Source organism: Rhea pennata, chromosome 4, assembly GCF_028389875.1.
Source record: "Rhea pennata isolate bPtePen1 chromosome 4, bPtePen1.pri, whole genome shotgun sequence".
Classification (NCBI taxonomy): domain Eukaryota; kingdom Metazoa; phylum Chordata; class Aves; order Rheiformes; family Rheidae; genus Rhea; species Rhea pennata.
The window spans coordinates 12,286,467-12,308,276 of NC_084666.1; the positions used below are offsets into that span (position 1 = coordinate 12,286,467).

General features: G+C 37.4%; 1 protein-coding gene across 1 annotated transcript in view; it reads right to left on the reverse strand.

The window, feature by feature from the left end:
- Positions 1–21,810, reverse strand: part of SORCS2 (sortilin related VPS10 domain containing receptor 2) — a 541,923-nt gene that overhangs the window by 3,127 nt on the left and 516,986 nt on the right. Inside the window, exons 21-25 of the mRNA XM_062575300.1 lie at positions 20,949–21,072; positions 18,994–19,106; positions 17,197–17,322; positions 12,732–12,831; positions 10,423–10,525 (exon numbers count right to left, since the gene is read on the reverse strand). Of these exons, the coding sequence (XP_062431284.1) occupies positions 10,423–10,525; positions 12,732–12,831; positions 17,197–17,322; positions 18,994–19,106; positions 20,949–21,072 (566 nt within the window). The remainder of the gene's footprint in view (positions 1–10,422; positions 10,526–12,731; positions 12,832–17,196; positions 17,323–18,993; positions 19,107–20,948; positions 21,073–21,810) is intronic.

Below are 21,810 nucleotides of genomic sequence, written 5' to 3' on the forward strand. Positions count from 1 at the left end.
ACATTACTAAAAACATAGCAGTTATTTTTAAGATAGTAAAACAATAAAAAGGCCCACAGGCATGCCTGATTCCAAGTATGTTAGCAAACACTATGCTGAGTCACAGCCCAGTAAGTGCATCTCCCTGGTGAGCTGGACTAACACTGAGGGTGATCAGTAGCACAGAATGGTACTCATTCTCTCCTTCAGGAGGAAGAAGTAAGAGAAATCCAGGATACAGGGAATGGAAAGGGACCACAGAGTGAAGAACCCGGAGCCCAGAAACAAGAGCTAAAGAATGGGATGGTGAACAGGCATTGATAAGAAGATGAGTGTTCTGTGAACAGCATGCTTGGCAGAGACAAGCAGGCAACATTAAAGGAGACAGAGTAAAGCGTGTCCCAATACTACTAGGAACTGCATGAGACTAAATTTTCTATAGGAGACAGCATTTAATTCATTCATTTTGATTTGAAACTAGAAAAATTAAAAGGATGCCAATAAAAGGCTTTATCAGTTTTAACTGACAATTAACACCAGTGCCAGGAAACTTTAGCATAAATATTAACAAGGAGTTCTTAACTACGTTAAGTTAGACTTTGTATAGTCAAGGAGACCTAACTTTCCAACAGAATACAAGATCTACATTCCTAGAGAGCCATACCCTCTGCTGCAGCCGCATTAATCTGAAATCTGCTTGGGCATATAAGGGACATCCTATGCTGTTCACCAAGCAGACACTTCTGATCACGGTTTGCACGTTGCAAACTCCATCTCCCACACTGCAAAATGCAGTTTGACAGCTTCATTAGTGTGACAGCTGATTATGGCTGTCGAAGTTTGTACTCAAACCACAGATCATTGCAGTGAGCAGACAATAAGAAAAAAGGGAAAATGGGACTAAACTATAGTGTTTCTGCTGAGCTCCTCCTAGCTACAATGAGAATATGGACAGAAAAGCTGACATGACTTTTTAAGCATCTAAAAATGACCATCTTCTTTTCTGTATTCCGACAGTAGCATTAAACTTCGATAAATACATGGGTTGCTCTGTTTTCTCTAGGCTTTTCTGAAATGTCTTGTGTTTAAACATTATTTTGGAAGAAAAGTTCACCAAGTGGCACCATTTTAGTTTGAGATTAGAAGTTCTTGCAGTAAACTATTTTGAACAGAACCTTTCATTGCATCACCAGATAATTACAAAAATAGAAACTGCTAAACAATGAAATATAACAGAAGAGGATCCTCTCCCTTTAATTTGAACTACCCATGAGATGATATTTGTATACATATACATGTTCATATATAGGTACGTATACATATACACACACATACAAAATCATATATATAGAAAACAGCTATTTTATCCCATTATTTATAAGCATCACAAAGAAAGTCTGATTCTTTTCTGCACCTCTGCACACACAGAGTAAATAAACCACATGCACTAATTAAATGCAAAGGACAATGAAAGAAAGAGGGTCTGATGGCACAGACTTCTGCTATTATGGCTTCTTCAACAGATCTGAGGGCTCTTCCAGCAAAAACATACATACATACATCATCCTGCTCCCATTAAGGGAAAAAAAGCCACATTAGCAGAGATTAAGGACATTCCTCATTATCAAACCAAAATATATTAGGTAATTAATTTTGATTTTTTTTCTCTAGGGCCAGTAAACTCCAAACAGTTTATAATGTGTCTGCTTATGAAACTGGTCATGTGGAAAACTATCACTCTCAGTCAGACTTGCAGCAAACCTGTCATATCCCTCACTCTTTTATTAAACCTCCTAATATCTGAAGGAAACAAACCCCAAAAGACCATCTTTGCATTTTTTCACAACCGTGGAATTTGCACATATGCTGCTAAAAGAATTGAGAGATCTCCTCAAACCTGTATTCTGACAGATTTTGGAAGCATCAATGACATTACCAAAATATTTTTAACATAATTAATATATTATCCATCTCAAAACATCATGCCTTTGTGGTTAAGTCAAGGTTAAGTAGATCTGCCAATTTAACTGTTGTCTGCTGGTGTTTTCCCCATGCTGAAGGACTTATTTGAAACCAGGCCACAAGTTCTGCCCTTCAGTATAAATCCTTAGGCTTCAAATTCATGTCTCTGATGAGACTTAGTAGTTAGAGATCATCATGATGACAATACACACTATTAAATATACTAAGGATACCTGAATGAAGAAATCTTACGAATTCACAAGTAACCGTTCAACGTATTGTTCTTTACAGCAATTCTTTATGGAGCAAAGATGAAAGCAGAAAGGGGTAAACTGTTGTTTCTCATTCACCTAAACATCATGAGCCCAATCCTGTAAGTACAGGAAGGCAGTTTCTGGAAGGTACAAATTTGAGGTACTCAGCGACTCTTCAATACTTTCCTTTGCTCTTATAGAGCACAGTATTTGTGATCTTAGATTGTATGAATGGAAGAAGGGAGAATATTACAGATCTTAAGAATCATAGAATCAGTAAGGTCAGAAGGGACCTCTGGAGATCATCTAGTCCAAACTCCCTGCTCAGCAGGGTCACCTACAGCACGGTAGACACGGTTGCATCCAGGTTTTGAATATCTCCAGAGAAGGAGACTCCACCACCTCTCTGGGCAACCTGCTCCAGTGCTCTGTCACTCTGTCACTCTCACAGGGAAGAAATTCCCCCTCATGGTCAGGCGGAACTTCCTGTGCTTCAATTTCTGCCCGTTACCTCCTGTCTTGTCACATGGGACAACTGAAAAGAATTTGGCCCCAGCCCCTTGACACCCTCCCTTCAGAGACTTACACACATTGATAAGATCCCCCCTCAGTCTTCTCTTCCCCAGGCTGAAGAGGCCCAGCTCTCACAGCCGTTCCTCGTAGGGCAGGTGCTCCAGCTCTCTGATCATCTTTGTAGCCCTACACTGGACTCTCTCCAGTAGCTCCATGTCTCTCTGGTACTGGGGAGCCCAGAACTGGACACAGTACTCCAGATGAGGCCTCCCCAGGGCTGAGGAGAGGTGCTGGCAACACTCTGCCCAATGCACCCCAGGAGACCATTTGCCTTCTTGGCCACAAGGGCACATTGCTGGCTCATGGTCAATCTGTCATCCACCAGCATTCCCAGGTACTTCTTGGCAGAGCTGCTCTCCAGAAGGTCAGCCCCCACCTTGTACTGGTGCCTAGGGTTATTCCTCCCTAGGTGCAGGACCCTGCGCTTGCCCTTGTTGAACCGCAGGAGGTTCCTCTCCACTCATCTCTCCAGCCTGTCCAGGTCTCTCTGAATGGCAGCACAGCCCTCAGGTGTATCAGCCACTCCTCCCACCTTGGTATCACCAGCAAACTTGCTGAGGAGGCACTCTGTCCCCTCATCCAGGCCACTGATGAAGAAGTTGAACAGGATGGGACCCAGTACTGAGCCCTGGGGGACGCCACTAGCCACAGGCCTCCAACTAGACTCCACGCCACTGATGACGACCCTCTGAGCTCTGCCTTTCAGCCAGTTCTCAATCCACCTCACTGTCCACTCAGCTAACCCACACTTCCTGACCTTCTCTAGGAGGATGTTCTGGGAGACAGTGTCAAAAGCCTTGCTGAAGTCAGGGTACACAACGTCCACTGCTCTCCCCTCATCTACCCAGCCAGTCATTCCATCAGAGAAGGCTATCAGGTTGGTCAAGCAGGATTTCCCCTTGGTGAATCCATGCTGACTGCTCCTGATCACCTTCTTTTCCTCCATCTGTCTGGAGATGACATCCAGACTGAGCTGTTCCATCACCTTTCCAGGGATGGAGGTGAGGCTGACCAGCCTATAGTTGCCTGGGTCCTCCTTCTTGCCCTTCTTGAAGACTGGAGTGACATTGGCTTTCTTCCAGTCCTCAGGATGAGGACTTGATCCACCCTAAACAAGGGCTACCAGTGTCAAAAGCCCTAACTCCCTCTATTCAGGGGCAAGGGAGACTGCTCCTTAGCAGTAGCTACACCCAGCTACAGTGGGTGATAAATGCTGGGGCTTGTTCCAGGAGAGCTTAAGGCTCCCTGCAGTTGCCCTTGTGCAGCTCCCCTTACCTGTTAGCAGAGTCACTCTCTAGTCCCCTCGTTCCACAAGGGTCAGCAGACCATAATGGCCAACATGGGCCCCAGAAATTCAAGACAGAGCTGAGACAATGCTACGCAAACTGCTGCATCTGTTCACTGCCTCTGTTTGCTGCGCTCAAGAAGGCATATATTATAGGCATTTGACCTTCTATACATCAGAGATCTCTCTGTTTCATACTGACTTAGTTTTACAAGGAAAAAATTCAACTAGACTCAAAAAACCAAGAGTCCAAGTCTTTTCAAGAGGCATTTTTAACATGTGCCAGATGTTCTATTTATGAGGAACAACCACACTATGGGATGAAACAGGATGTGGATATTGGAGCTTTGCTAAAGATGGGCCTGATTCTGGCAATTTTCCAGTTGTTCCACACTGCTCTAACATGTAGGAAGGAAGCTGTTACCCCTAATTATACTGGAAAAAATTTTGTATACCCTGATGTCCTTTCCTCTTCTTAAGGAAGCAATTTATGTGGAGGACAACGTAACTCTTTGAAGTAGGAAGAGCTGAGATGCTTGGGTCTACATAAAAGACTACTGTGCAAACATGACAAGACATGAAATTTGATCCAGGAGCTTTATATCAGCAATATTCAAATTGAAAGCATATTTATAAGAACAGAGAAAAAAATTACATAAATACACTTTCTTTTAAGGTTTACTCTTGAGCTGCAAAATGCATGTACTTTGCATCCACCACTCTAGACAATTACCTCTGTTGAGCACTCCATAGTTTACATTTTTAGTTCCTTTTGTTTTCTCTGTAACATTTTATTTCAATCAGGAGGAAAAAAAAATAGTCATTCCTGCTTTAAGTACCATAAGAATATGAACAGGAGACTTCGCACAGAACTACTAATGAATGTCACAGCACATGCCACCCTAATTGAGCTCTCCAGGTCCTGCACCTTTACAGATGCTCCAGCAAGCAATTTTTTTTCCCTCATATTTATAAACTCTAATCAGTTCACACCAGAGACTGTTTGCACTTAAACAGCAGGAGACGGGCGATATATTCATTCCTACTCATTTAAACTCTCTCATTTATTTGCCTTTCCATTCCAGCCTTGTGCAGCCAATATTCATTGGCCTTTATTCACTGGCTTCGTTCATTTTCCAGAGGCTTGATTAAGGTTCTGTTTAGTATAAAAAATAGGAACACATTCACATGGAAAAGGATATGGAATAACGTAGCATAGTGTTGGAACTTAAATAAAACCAACAACAATAATAATCCATTAAATAGAGTATTTTATTGTAGTGTTTGGATTAATGTTCAGATGAATGACTTCTTTGTGCTTTAAGGCACTCATGATTTTCTTGCCTCTTTCATTTTAGAATTTTTTTCTACCTGCTATTACTTTGATTTGAGAGGAAGTTTTTATGAAATATTATGGATCATTAAATTAGTGCCTGTTTTTTTATAACTAAATGACATGGATTGGGACTAAACTTGCTCTCATGGAACATAAAAGTAGTATAAAGCAAGGTGGGGAAAAAAGATAGGTTTTCTTCAGAGACTGAAAATGAGATGGTAAGTCAATGAGGCAGAAAGATAACACAGTCCTGCTCCAGATTGTGGAAATTACCCAGGAGGTGTCTCATTTCCAGAAGTGGCACTTGATAGTACCAGGGAAAAAAAGAAGTATATAAAAAATAATATGAATTTGGTTGAAATAGATCCACAGAGATTTCTGAAAACAATGTATACAACTTTAAGGACATGGGCAGTAGTCTGCATGCAAATTAAAATATGAAGATTTTTGTACATTGCTAGGTATAAAAACCTAAGCAGAGAAAACCCATCTGCTCTGGTTTGGCAAATCTTAAAATCCTGAGGTTGTATAGAAGAAAAAGAATAAGAAAAGGATGATTTCCTCTCTTCTGATAGTAACATAATGAATATATAGCAGCTTTGATGTGGCTAATATATAATTCTCTTTTCCTCCACTTTGCTTAGAGGAGACAGAGCTACTTGTCTGTATGATTGCCCAGGACCTCACATTGTGAAGGCTTGCTCTGAATGGAGGAAGAAATCTTTTTTGGATGGTTATTTTAAATCCACAACAAAAACAAATATTGTTTCAAACGGAAATGAATAAGTGTTCTTTTATTGAACCAAATTTAGTTAAGACGGTATGATCTAGAAAAATATATGCAGATCCCAGATCTGTGTTAAAAAATGGGACAGATATTTCAAAAATATTTTCCAGATGCTTTATATTGTTCTAGTCAAAGGAAGCAGCTGTAGTCCATTTTACCTGGATGGTGAAACAACTGAACCATACTATTGTTAGCATGATGCATGAGACTTGATTTCTTTACTCAGAAAGTAAGAGCAAAGAAAAGGAAAATTATTCTTGGCATGCCCGATATCTGTGTTTGTTATCTGCACAACCTCTTGCTTCACAGCCACAGTGACATCTGGCAACTGGGAGATTACCTCTTTCTTACTACTGCCATACACCACTACTGGAAAAAAAAAAAAAAAAAGTCTAAAATAATCTTTCTTCACTAGTAGACTAGTATAGGAAGGACTAAAATTGATCTTTAAAAACTATAAACATCATTTAAAATTTATTTTTTGTTTACGGTACAAAAATAGCCCTTATCTGAATTGTTTACTTACTCAGACTACAGAGGATCAAAACCCTGCACTTCTCAGACTCTTTGCGCTTTGGCCTTTTTGCCTAAAGCAACTAACTGTAAGCCTTGGGATGCTTACAAGTCCCAGGCTCCATGGGTTCTAATATCACAGTTTTTAAAGCACATATTCAGAATGCATGCACAAATAGACCATTAGATAAAGTCTGTGTATGTGTGGAGCATGGGGACGTGAAGGATAGAAAAACGGATAAATGCTTACAATTTTGCTGTAGATAACAACAGAAGGCAACAGTCTTCCTACTCATTGTTTAAGTATTTTGGATTATGGTTTATCTGAAACAATGTAACAATGTTCACAATAATCTAATCACTAACTAGACAGTCACGACAGCTCTGATTATGCAACCTGACCATACAATTTTAGTTTTAATTAGAACCATAGTAAATTATATATTTTAATCTTTTCATTTTAATATGCATTCCTTCTGCAGCAAGGAGGCAATATAATTTTTTGTTAATCATACAACTAATCAGCCCAAATCCCATACCCTCTAAATGTTTCTGTCTCTACATCTTGCCCCCACCCTGCTCTCTGATTAGGTAATTCTCCAGTTTTTGTATATAAGGCATCTGCCTGTATAAAAGGCATCTTGTGCAGGTCTGTTCTTTTTAGATTCTGTCCCTCCCTCAAACTAATTTCATGAGATTTACTTCTTGTGAAGGACACCAGTTTTAAGCTCTATGTATTGAAGTTTTTTTTTTTAAAAAATAGATCAAACAGCCAGTTTCATCACTGCTCTCCTGACTGCCCCAAAAGATTTGCAGAAAAGGTGATAGAGGAGTCCCTGATTTCTTATCAATGCCATCTTCTATCTTGCAATTTTGACTGACAAAAACAAGTGTAAATTAGCTTATGACATGAACAAATCTCACTTTCAGACATAAGCTGGGCAGGGAGTGCAGTGAGTATATGTATATACCTACATACTCAAACACACTCACATGTATGCAGTACTTGAGCAAAAGGAGCCAATCAGGCAGTTTGGGCCAGATTTTTCCATTTTCTGTGGAGGCTGTTCTATGGTCTACACTGAAATTCACAATTAAGAAATGAAACTTTCCACTATTTCTTTATGCATTTCATCCTAAACCCTGAATAATTCCTCTGTTCTTGGAAAAATGTATGAAATGTTCACATGTATGAAGATCTAACCACCTAGTCAATCCAATCCTCATTTTTAAGCCTTATCTGCAGGCCAGTATTTTTGTCTTTCTCATCTTTGCAGATATAAAACCTAACGTAAGGAACTGTCTTTGGGCTGGCAAAGCGAATGAGAGAGAGAATAATTCAAGACATGTTCACACAGTCTTTTGCAGACAACCTATCTTGCCCCAGTGCCAACAGGTAGTCTTGTAGACCCAGTCAGTGTAGTGATTAAACCAAGATCCATAAACCTTTCTCTGACTCAGGGAAGAAAAGAATCTTAAATCTTAACTGAATGGAGTATCTGACTATCAACTCACATAAGTGAAAAATGAAAGCATAATCAAGTGTCATCTATCTTCTCCTTAACTTTGTGAATGATACATAAAAATTATGGACAGTATTAAAACTTCAATACCTTATACACTTCTCTAATTTCTATATGAAAATAATTCACTCTTACATTTGCCTGTGGTATCTGAATTAACATATGGTTATTACGTTGAAATTATCTCCTAAAATTTTTATTGCATATTGCACACTTTCAACAAATTAATTATTAATATACAAGCACATAATATTGCCGAGCCTTCTCTGGGCATTACAGATTGCTTTGTGTCTAATAAAGGACTCTTCAATTTCATAGCCTCAGTCTCTAGGAGCCAGTTTGTAAACTTAAATACATTCACTGTACTGACTTTAAAGGGACTATACTTGTAAGTAAGTACTCCAGGAGAATTCAGCAATTTATTATCAGTCCTTACAAACACAGAAAAGGCTTTTTTTTTTTTTTTTTTTTTTAATGTGATTAGTGATTTGGGTGGGAGAAGAGTTCACAGTGAGCACTTGGGCAAAACCGATTTTTCAAAGAACTGATTAGTGCTCAGTATTTTTTGAAAATCGTATTGCATAAAAAGGATGCAACTGAAAAAACCTGTCATCTCAGAAAATCTTAACACTAATATTTAAAAATAATTCTGTCACATATCTCAAAAACAGACATGATATAGACTAAAATTGAATACAACTGTAGGGTCATTCATCAATGCAAGTGATTTTCATGAATTATACATGGCAGCATGTGAGGCATTAAGGCTCACAATTTGCAAAGGACACTATAATTTTATCCTTAATAAATGCTATATTTATAAAAAATGGTTCACCGGGTGTTTTAGAAAGGACTCAAAAATATTTTTTCTTCCTTTCTTAAATATTTTATACTTCTTCTGCCATGCAGTAATTGCATCTGTTATTTAATTGCTCTCATTTAAGAGCCAGTTAAAAGGCATAAATCATACAGCCTTCAAAAGATATCACAAGTAATTTTTATGATCCAACACTACAAACAGCAAATCCTCCATGTATTGCTACTGAAATAATAAAATTACATCACATCATCAACCATTTTTATGGTTCTTTTTTTGCTGCAGGCACCCATAATAGCAAGCTGGATTTTTATTCAGTTGTAGAGAGAGTCTGATACAGAATTCTGTGCTTTGTCCTTGACAGTAATCAGTCAGTACAAGCTCTGAGACTTAGATCCTACAGTGAGAAAATGAAGATTCTTAGCAGAGAGAGGTTTTCTCTGCTGCCTAAAACTCTTAGCTAAAGAATCACCCACTTAAAAGCTATCTACTCTTGCAACTCAGTGCTATAACCATTTCTGTAAACTTACATTTATTTTGAAGAAAAATCAATCTTGAAATAATGAAACAAATCAATAGGAGTGTTCACTGAGTGAGGACATCAGGATTTGATGGTAACACAGGTTTTTGCCAGTTTGATCAAACTCAAAGCTTCCAAATGCCCAAGACAAAAATATCAGGAGCACAGCCAATGATAAAACAAACACATGAACAGAAACAAAGTTCCTCAAGTTACACATCATACTAGTAGTAATGACTACTATCAGTTGCAGACTAAAGATCTAGAAGAACTGTTAAAGGCTGATGTGGTACCTATGGTCAATTTTGAGGATATATTGTACATACAGGCCATTTCCAGAATTATTTCTTCCCCTTACACACTCTACTGTCAAATTAAAACTGATCTATTTCCATCACTTGTGATTTATCTTATTTGAAGTGGCTCTGTCCCAGTAATCAGAACCCCATGTGCACAAAGAGAAACTCCACACAATTACATATTTTGATAAAACTACTTTTTAAACAAATTAGCATTGCAGATCTACTCATTGTCCTGCTGGCTCTAGTTCATTCAAAACTGCTAAGACAAACAGCACAAGAACTAATCAGTAATAATATTTTAGTTCAGCTCTCTTTTTTGATGATATTATTTAGTCAAGCTGAACAAACTTGCCATAGTTCCCATATTGCTGCTATTTATCTTGGAGCATACCAAAGGAAAGCAAGCATCAGGAAAGTACCTGAGAAGTTTGAAAAATACAGCTTTCAAAGTGGTGGTCTTTTTGTAGTCCCTCAAGAAAATCTCCTTTACATATAGCAAACTGCATTTTACTGATGTGTGGATAAATCCAATTCTTAAAAATACATGTACTGCTGATTAAGGTTTACTTGCCTTTTAAACTTGTAGAGGATGAAAGCCGCAACTATGACTAGACAGATGACAAAGAGAACCACAATAGCCCAGTATCCGCTGCCTCCTCCAATCCTTTCAGAGTCTGAAATAAGAAAGAAATAAAAAGCAGCTTAGCACATCCTCTTGCAGACCAGACATATTCTTGGGCTTTCTTTTGAATTGCTACATAAAAAACATTTGTTGCTATTTGTGTAATCTCTTCTCTTTACTCCATCTGTAGCCTCTTAAAATAGCCTCCTCTTACTGAAGGAAAGAGGACCAATTTCAAAAAGAATTCCCAAAGATTTAATTATTTGCACACACACTGCTGTTTTTTCTAGGAATCTCAAGTTATCATAGGAAATGATATTCAAGTTATCCTAGGAAATGATATGATATACATTGTTCTGGGCTCCCCAGTACCAGAGAGACATGGAGCTACTGGAGAGAGTCCAGCATAGGGCTACAAAGATGATCAGAGAGCTGGAGCACCTGCCCTATGAGGAACGGTTGTGAGAGCTGGGCCTCTTCAGCCTGGGGAAGAGAAGACTGGGGGGGGGCGGATCTTATCAAGTACCTGAAGGGAGGGTGTCAAGGGGACAGGGCCAAACTCTTTTCAGTTGTCTCATGTGACAGGACAAGAGGCAACAGGCAGAAATTGAAGCACAGGAAGTTCCACCTGACCATGAGGGGGAATTTCTTCCCTGTGAGAGTAACGGAGCACTGGAGCAGGTTGCCCAGAGAGGTGGTGGAGTCTCCTTCTCTGGAGATATTCAAAACCTGGATGCAACCCTGTCCAACGTGCTCTAGGTGACCCTACTTGAGCAGGGAGGTTGTCCTTCCAACATTACCGATTCTGTGATTCTGTGAAATGATCACATACCCTAACTATACATGATGCAAAAACAGGGCTGTACTAATTTCACAGGTGGAGAAAACTACAGCTCTCAAAATGAAAGGGAAAGGCTGGAAGGAACATGGGATTCTTTTAATTCTAGCTTTTTGTGCTGGCTAATGAATGTTTTCTCTTTAAGTGAGTGATTTCTACAGTGACCAGACTAGTTGCTGTAGCAGAACTGTAGTACGATACTACATTAAAGAGACAAGATAAAAACTTATCTTTGTCTTTTACAGGGAACTGACAAATAAAATGTCACTTAGTATTCACATAAATTGATTGTGATCAGCTAAGGTGTTCTGCCACAACACATCTGAGTAACAGACAAGAACATGTTAGGGGAGATGATACACAAAGATTACAGGACATTCTCACAGAAGGTTCTAGTTAAAGCTGAACTTTCTGGTTAAAGCATCACTTCAACATATCTGTTCAAAATACACACACATGCATGAACTCTCTTCCATCAGTTTCTAAATACAGAGTGAATCCAGAGGTGCAGAAAATACATGCTGGCAAACCCTGTTTCCAGTCATTTTAAACAGGAGAAGGTAGCTCATATATCTCAGGACAGGATTGGCAATGTAGTGCAGTGCTGTGTGGACATCTTACAGCAAGTTTCAGATCAGTTGATCTGTCTGTGGGACACAGCTTGGTATCACGCAGAGATACAAGGCTCTGTTCCAGATTCATGGAGTTTTATTAGCAGAGTTATTGACAGCTGATGTAAGGAAGCTCTGCTTTCTTGGCAGCTAATGCAGCCAAAGTGCCTTTAAATTCGCCAAGTGGCTCTTTTTGAAGCCAGGTTGGCTCTTCCTTCATGATAGTGCTTTGTTCAGTGTAATCATTTACTTAATGCCATGGTTATAGAGAAAAGAGAAAGAGTGAAATAGGGGGAGAAGTTTCTGATACAAACCATAAGGTATGATGAAATGAAAATATGTAAGAAAGATTTATTTGATGGTGATTGTTAACAAATACCAAGTGTGCGTATATGCATGTATGTATGTGTATGAGTGTATATATATACACATATATATCTGTATGTAGGAAGTTCTGCCTGACCGTGAGGGGGAATTTCTTCCCTGTGAGAGTGACGGAGCACTGGAACAGGTTGCCCAGAGAGGCTGAGGAGTCTCCTTCTCTGGAGATCTTCAAGGCCCGCCTGGATGCAACCCTGTCTACCATGCTCTAGGTGACCCTGCTGAGCAGGAAGGTTGGACTAGATGATCTCCGGAGGTCCCTTCCAACCTTACTGATTCTATGACTCTATGTTTCTATAGACACGCACATACACATACATATATAAATATAGATGTAGATATAGATATGGAGATTTTCTCCTTAACTTATCAGAACTTTAACAGACATTCACAGGTTAGTTTGTTGGGAGCTTTGTTTACATATTTACCTGAATCAGAGTCAGCTAAAGTCACTAAGACCCAGTATCCTCCCCTCAGAAAGAAACTGATGTTGTGTGCATTCAAGGCCTGCTTTATAGCTGCTATCCTCTGAAAATATAAGAGAGAACGTCAGACGTCTTCCATTTGGTTCTACTTTGAGAAACTCAGTGTTCTGAAAAGGAAAATCTCTGGTTCATTATACGGTGAGAAACTCACAAAACATTTAACAATGAATTGAAATTAAAAAAAAATCTGTAATTAAAAATCATGCAAAACATGGCAAACTGTAAATGTTGAAAATGTCAAATCTTTATAGTCCAATCTTTCTTTCTGCTTACCAAACCATTTGCATTTACCCAATATGTGACAGACAGGATCTCATTTACATGCACTGTTGGGTTTACCTCAATCATAACTCACACAATGCATAATCCATACTAGAAACTCTATCCACTTCTCTAATCATATCAGCAGACAAGTTGCAATATCATTTTAGATTTATAGCTATGAAAAGTAACTCTTTGATAGTGAACTGTAAGTCATATTTTAATTCACTTCCTTAGCTATAATGGGATGGATTTCATTTATATCCAATTTCTGACAATACTTTGTACAAAGACATACTTTTATCCATGTGGAAAAAATTAGGATTCCTCTTATTTTTCTCCAGCAGACAGAGCATACTAAAATACAGGCTCTCACATTTTTATGGGACAGAATCATTAAATATACCATCACATCCTAAGGCCAGATGACAAATCATCTGAATTTTCCCTTTCACTTGCTTGCATCTTCAACATGGGTAATTTTCTAAAAGATCAAAGCCAGTTTTATAGTCTGTGCCTTATAATTCAGGATATGACTTCCCACAGGACGCCAAATTAGAAGTATACTTTATATCCACAAAACCTTCAAGAGCAACCTCTTTTATGATATTATCAATTATGGTATTCATTTCTGACAAGCCTTTGCAGTATAATAGATAGAAATCCCCACATTCTCCCTCACATTATGGACAGAGACTTCACAAAAGTTCAAATTCGAATATCCTCACTCATATTGAGGAATATCTATCTTCTGAACTGACTTTATTACATTTTTTGTGGGGTAATTATTCAACATAATGGTGATACAAGCATAGCCTCATTTATTTTACAAGAAATTTACTCCAGATAGTTCTTAAGTATTTATCTTTTTGTCCAAAGTCTGAAAAGAGAATACCTATCACAACTACATTGATTAGCAGACTTTAAAGCGATGCTGACACTGCTGAAATAGAGTTACTCAGTCTCTGTCCATGTTCGTTCACTCATTCGTAGGATGCAAAGCAAAAGGGACCACTACTTTAGGCTAATCTAACTTTCAGGCACTAAATGCAATTACTGAGCCCTGTAACTTATCTTTGGATAGATCATATTTCCCTGGCAGGTATTTGAGGAATCCCAGCATTTGCTTTGGCTTTTTTTTAAGGAAAAATTGTTCATTATTTCTCTCTTACCCCTGTGTTCTCACCCAGACCTGTTTGAATTACACTTCCAGAGGTCAAAGATTTGAATCTAATTTCTCATTTTTAACCGTGAATCCAGTCAAAGATTTTGGCTTGTGTATTTTACTCTAAGACTGATGAATGTTTCAGTATTCTTTGGGATTTTTATGCCATGAGGTATTCATTGAACATAGCAATGCCATCTCTCCAACTTTTTTAAAAACAAACCCAGTGTTCTGAGTTCTCTAGAGTCTCTAAGTTAAGGTACTTACGCTGGCATTTTATTTTTCTATCTTTATTTGTGTATGCTTTCCAATGATAAAATTTGAGAACGTAACCACAACAGCTCCTGTACTGTGGTATCAGAATGAAGAAAAAAACCCCAAACTAAACAAACAAACAAAAAACTCCCTTCACTATTCAAACTCTTACCCACCTGCTTATGCATCCAAGAATCTTACTTGCTCATTCTGCCAAAGTAACTCGTTGGAATTTTCATTTAGTAGCTTGTCTAGATAGATCCCTAAATCTTCTTCAGAGCCATTGCTTTCCTACAGTTTTAATGCACTTTAATTTACTCTTTCAAATGGATTCATCCCACTTGATATTAGACATGTAATGAAAGTGTTTAAATTAAGAGACCAATCTTCCTCTGTAGTCAATGATATGAAGAAAATAATCCTGAAATTGCTATGTTGTTAAAATCAGGTAAGAACATTCTCAGCCTTTATTTCTAGATGCATAAACTTACGTTTGAAAGAAAGTGGGCTTTCGTCTAAATAAAAAAATATTACAGAATTATGCAAAGGGCTCCTCTTTACTACTATACTTTCAGCTTATTAACAGTCTTTGTAATGCTGGCAATTTTTATCAGTACTGATTTTTATACACTTTTATATAGTCACAACAGATTCTGATACAACACATATTTTATTGAAACTTCTGCCATTCAATTATAAATCTACAAATTTATATGCACATGTCAACAATTAAAGCAGTGTCCCTTAGCAATAATAGAAAAATAGAAATTTAGGCAGCTTGCTCAGAAGTCTGGCTCCACAGTCCGCACTCTTTAAAAAAATCGAAATGTTGGGACTTCGACTAGCACAATTGACTTTTTCATTACACAGCGTACACTGCTATATTTGCTTCCTTTGTTCCTTCATTTGCTTCTACTTTCTGTACGTGTAATCTCCAATTACCACTGGTGTGACCTGGTCCAGCTTAACAGTGTCAGAAATGTACAGCTGTTCTCCAGATTACAATTACTCTCACCTCTCAGTGCTTCTATAGTTCCAGAAACCCTGGGTAAAGTCAGGTCTTAAGAGAGGACAGAAATTGCGCCCTGCTAAAGTACTCTTCCTCACAGCCCCACTGAACAGAAGTTCTCCCAAACCATTTGCAACATGTGATGGTTCTTCTTTACTCTTTAAAATAACTAATAGGATATGTTCTATATAAAAATGAAAAAAAATAGAATATAATTGAATATAATTGATGATATACTTCAAGCTGCCTTGAAGCACAGTACTAATAACAGTTGAGATATAAAGGGAACTAATACGCATAATATTCTGCACTAAAAGAAAAAGTGAGCAGAACCCAAGGGTCTATCATCATCTGTTCTTTTTTAAATTATTAAAGGCATCCATTCCATATACACTTGTAATAAAGGCAAACAATTTCCTTTTAAAGCTGCACCTTGCTTCTCAAGTGGAAAGACTCAAAGAATTTTCAAGTTGTAATATACACACAGTTCATGATGGGCCAAAGTGATTACCTAAAATCAACCATTTCTACAATATAATTATGATTCCAGACTCCCAGAAATTCTGACTATGATTGCACAGGGAATGCAAGGTTTTGGAGTTGCACTGCAGGGGAAAATTCTGTGCATTCGCACCATTCTCTGCATATTTTGCAATAAAACACCTGTTTATTTACTTGAACAAGAACAAAATACCCCTTTGGACCTTCTCAAGTGTACCACATCAATTCCACAAACAATCTACAAATATGATGGTAATCTGAAAAGCTTTGTCTTACCTTATTTCCCAGCTCTTTGGATACTGTGATCTGATTTCAAAAAGTGGTAAAATGTCCTTTAAAATTAATGATACCTTACACTGTTATTCTCTGTAACTTGCAAGATTTGAATTGCAAGATACAAGTACAGAGTTGGAATCTGCTCCTTCTCTATCACAGCACAAGGACAAGTATCATAAATTAAAAAAATCAGAGTCACCTGATTTTCTACTGGCCTATAGACTTTTATTACAGAGGAGATATGGTTGGGAACAGAGAGGGAGAATCTTGTGCCTGATTTTCACTCCTGTGTTCACTGCATTGGTTTCTTGCTAATTGAAAAGGATATTTGCTCATAAAGGCAGCAACTACTTGCTTGATGCCTTGTACAAAATAGGCCAACTATTAAAGTTCTATTTCAATTGTATTTGAAATCTAATTTTCTTTAAGACAGTGAGAAGATGATTCTTCCCTCTTTAGAAACACCAATATTCAAAATACACTTTTTGCTCACAGACTGGCAAGCCATCACTGTTGTTTCTGTTTAAAAAAAACATATCTGTATTAATTATTTTTGAGAAACACACTGTTAACAGTAAGCACTAGTTTATGCTGGGGAGAAGAACATGTACTGTTGCAAAAGTACTGCATGTCTGCAAAGGCATCAAGAGTGACTGATGCTCAATCTATTATAGGCTGGCACTGAGTGAGATGATGGATAATTGCTTCATCTCCCTCTTCTCATGGGGTAGGATTTACCCCTGAGTACAGAAGGTGCACCATACACTGTCAAATACAAGTGTCTTAAGTGTTCCTAGCATTTACGTGTTTCTTCAGATGGGAGTGAGATCTTCATGTAGTTAGGAAGCACCTCTTAATTCCAGTAAAACAATTACAGTACAGCCACTGATTTCAAAGTAGGATGAAGATTGTCCTAACTAGACATGCATTTCTCCAATTACCTTATCACTAGTTACACTCCTCTTCCTCTTTGGATGGTTTGCTGGTAGTAGCACATGCAAGTCAGCAGTTGTGGGCAGACCAGGTTTCACAACTGTCACAAGTGTTTCTTCAGGTATCTTAGTTTCCTGTGCAGACAAACGTATGTGGTAAATTACAAGACGCTGTGCTTTAATTTTTCACTTCTAATATTACATAAAATATGTAAGTAATTCCACACAGGTCTCCAAGTCTCTGGTGTTCAGATCCTTGATTTTTAGAGTGGATTATATATGAAGCTAGATTATGAATGAAGCCCAATACTAACTAACTAAAATGTGAGTAGCTCTTCGCGGATTTGAATTGCTACACATTGTTAACCCATCAGAGAGTTTTAGTGGCATTATGAACAAAGGCAAAACAAAGCGGTATTAGTAAAACTCTAATAGTTGCATATTTTTAGGGTAACTAAAAAAAATCCTAAGTGAGTCAGGATCCTTTATGGGCCATTGAGATGCTTAGTAGACTTGAAATATTCATTATACCTAACTTTAGCTTAGGGAGGCTACTTTTCCATGTGTGTTTAATTGGTGGAGAGAAGTCTTCCACAGAGCGATTTAAAGTACCTCAGTTCACTTCCTGAAACTGTTCTTTATGAAAACCTGCACCCCACCAACCCTCACTGAAAGTCAAATGCATCCCTTTCCAAATAAACATCTGCAAATTTTATTTTTAGTTCCATATTCCTCCCTGTATTATATAAGACAGTGTCAAAACTGCTGTCAAAATGACAACACCCTTGGCATTTCTCAGAAATTCTATTATATTGTTCATACTCTTTTGCAGATGATTTAATGGTTATTCAAATGCACAGGCATTTCTATAATGGAGCTAATTATTTGTTTGACTGACCCTGGTTATGCAATGGGTTTAAGCTGATAGAGGTGGGAATTTATTTTGATTTGACATTTAGTATATGAACCTAAAAAAGCAGGAAATGGTATGAAGTCAAAATTCCAGATCCTGAATTCCCACATGCACTACTACAAACCCAGAAAAAGTCAAATGACTTCACCACCAAAACCTGCACAGTAAGGCTGAATCTTTCTTCGCATGAAAACCATTTAAAAAACATTGTCAACCCACAATTCAGTGATATTCCCCTCAAGAGAAGTCAGTATGTGCATACTGCATGGTTGGCAGTGTACGTATCTGAAGAATACAGTTCTAGAGCTCTGTTTTTATGGAGTGCTCTTTACTTATGCCACAGAACCACTGCATGACTTTGTACTTATATTTCACCTACAGGATTCAACTGTTCGCAATCCATATTTCACTTGCAAACATGATCTAAAAGCACAGCTGTGGCAAACGCGCTCATGCATTTTATGCATTTTTCAAAGTTACACATATGACATTTTATGTTCTTTTTGTTTTTTTCTGCTTTTTACAATGAGATAAAGTCTTTCATATTACACAGTACCTTTTATTTAGCCCCTAGGTATATCACATTTAAGCTACTCTTCCTGTTTTGGAGTCAGCACTATTTGCCAATACAGCTATCCCAAATCCTAGAGACCAATATTTAGTATTAATTGCCAATTAGGCTGTGTTAGAATTAAGCTTTCTGTACTACAGTATCATCATCCACAGACTGCATGTAAAAGTGACACTGGGTTCAAACTTGTTTGAAATGTGGCTCATGGGGTTCATTTTATTGTTTTGCACTGACTACATTTTTCTAAATGAGAAGGTACTAACTCAACCTTCGAGCTTTATGACTGGAGAGGGAACATTTTATGAGCAATTTTAGAGTGCACCTTTGCAAGAAGTCGTGTTACTACTCGCCCGATATCTTCCCTCCATTCTGGTATGTTGGGGTTGTACATGTCCAGGTACTTCGTAAACTTCAGAGAAAGAACATGAAAATGATCTGGAATGGCAAAAGAAACATTTTTGAGGAATTAACAAACAGGATTGCAAAAACAGTTTTGTAGAAATAAAAGCTGAAAATATATTTTCAGTATTATTTTATGTGCAGTGTTGTAGTACCTAGGAAACCTATTGTTATGTGTTGTTCAAAAAAAAAAAAAAAAAAAAAAAAAAAAAAAAAAAAGGACAAACCCTTCCCCCAGGAGCCTACAGTCTAAACAGCATGAAGCAAGATTACACTCCTGTCAGTCAGTCAATTTCTTTCTGTATTTGTCTCAACATCAAATTTGTGCCTGAAGATAAAAAGTAAGTAAGAAAAAAAAAATTACGTTCATGCTTCCCAATAATTTTTCCTTAAGAAAATACACCACACAAACATGGTTGGTTTCTTTTATTTTTAATGGGAATGTGCCAACAGATTCTATTCTCTCTGAATCATAAACATCTGGTTTTTGCTCATTTCATGTTCCTGCTTTTCATGCAATATGAATACTTTATATGTTCCATAAGCTAGCTATGAAAATAAGAACAGAAATGATAAGGCAAAGGCTAACTACTGCCCTCTTTGAAAGAATAAAAATAAGATACACTCACAACACTTTTGTTGATTTTGTCCAAAATATCTGAAATGCTAGAAATGGGCTATTCCTCAGTAAACAGGCCTCTAAAAATCTTCCATTTCTCCTTATAAGCTCATTGGAAGAACACCTGAAGAACTTAATGCAAAGCAGATAAAAGCGATCCTTTGGAAAATATGAATGATTTAAACCTGACTTCCTGAACAGTTTAGACAGATTCGTATTTTAATGGGCTTTTTTTGAAGGATTCTTTTTTATTTCTCTCATGACTAGTACTTTCCTGCTCTTGGTATATGGATTTGCCAATGCTAACAGTAGAAGCAGCATTGGAAAGCCAAAGTCATGGAACTAGTCACACTAATAAAGTTGTATATTTAAAGTTTTCTAAAAAATGGATGCACTTACAAGTGATAGCATAAATATTAAATCCATTTATCCTAGAAAAGGAGAGGGTTCTTAAAAGCTCTGTTTAGTATGAGTGTAGCTTTACCATTATTTTACGTTTATATTACTAAAAGCAAAAAATAACATAATCTTCTTTCACTGTTCAGACAACAGAGATGTTTCACTTTGTGTATCTCTAGGATATAGGAAGGCTTTTAGCTCTGCATAAAAAGAAACTTCTTTAGATATCACAATTGCTATATGTTACTGCACTAATACAAATACAAATAATTCCTCAGCACTACATTTTTCATGGTATATCGTGCCTTGTCACCCCATTATATGACACAGCAAAACAGACCACAACGTAACACAAAACAAGAGCTGAAGGGTAACATAATATTTACAGGAGAGCTATATTTGATCCAGATTCTCAGATAAACATTCAAAGGGCAGGTTGCCTCATTGTGATAAAAGGCAATTACTTTACATTGCTTTTATTGCTGAGAGTATATACAAAACTAAATTTTCTCTTTTCAGAGGTATTAAAACTATTGTATTTAGCGATTCTAACAGATTTTCTAGTCATAAGCCAAAATGCTACTTCAGTGCTATTGTTCCATATAGGGTGTGGGAACTACAGTAACATTTTCCATAAGCAAAGGAAACAAAGGTTTTCACAGGAAACCATTACATACAATCACATTATTCAACTTCCCAAGGTTACCTAAAGAAGAGTACAGTCCTTTAAATTTAAAAATTAAATACAGCATTAGAAATAATTTTACCATAGGTTCCACTTGCTAAGCACTAGTTTAAGAGGTCTACAGTGTAAGTATGTGCAACAAACAAAAATACTCATCAAAAACAAAGTGTCTTACCAAAAACGTGGACAACCTTTGAATCCTGAAGCATGGAGTTTCCACAGGAAACTTGCACTGTAACTCTAACTTCACCTGTCTCCGTAAATCTTGCTACCAAAAAACTGTCCAGTGTAAGAAGCGGCTTTAAAAAACAAGAAAAAGTTTAAAGTAGATTTTTAGCAAGAACTATGAGAACAGCGTCTAAAGTGACAGTCATCAAAAATTTTAAACAAAGAAGATTTCACATGAATTATTTTCTAGAACACTACTCAATATTTTACTAAATGGCTCAATTACAGTTTTTGACATAGGAAGTGCCTTTCTCTTAATGGATTCTCTATATATAGAATAGCTGTCAGATTGGACAAATATTTCTTTTAGCATATTCTTTTAGAAATATTCTTTTAGAATAACTGGCAGAACACTAGGCTTTAATTCAAATTCCTCTGAAAAAATGGATTTTGAATCAGCCTCACGAAGCTTTACAAGATTGTATTCAATGAGCTATTTGTCTCAAAAAATGTGAGCTGCAGTTAAGATCAAATGGATTACTTCTGGCAACTTACAGCATGACCCATGGAAGTTCATCAGCCTACTGCAACTTCAAGGTGAAGCTGACATACTCTGTTTCCTGACCATATCTGTATTACAAAACCCTCCACAACACTGCATTCACCTGCAGTGCCTGTTCTAACCATGGCCAAGTTAATAATACTGAAGAGTCAGGCCAGGACTATGGTAGGTAGCACATTTACAAGAAGTTCATTGTGCCTATCTGAAAGTATTCTGTCTCAGACACTGCTCTTACTCTCTCACATGAAGAATATATTTTACTTATCTACTATTTAAAAAATTCTTGAAAAGAATTAACTCAGCTAGA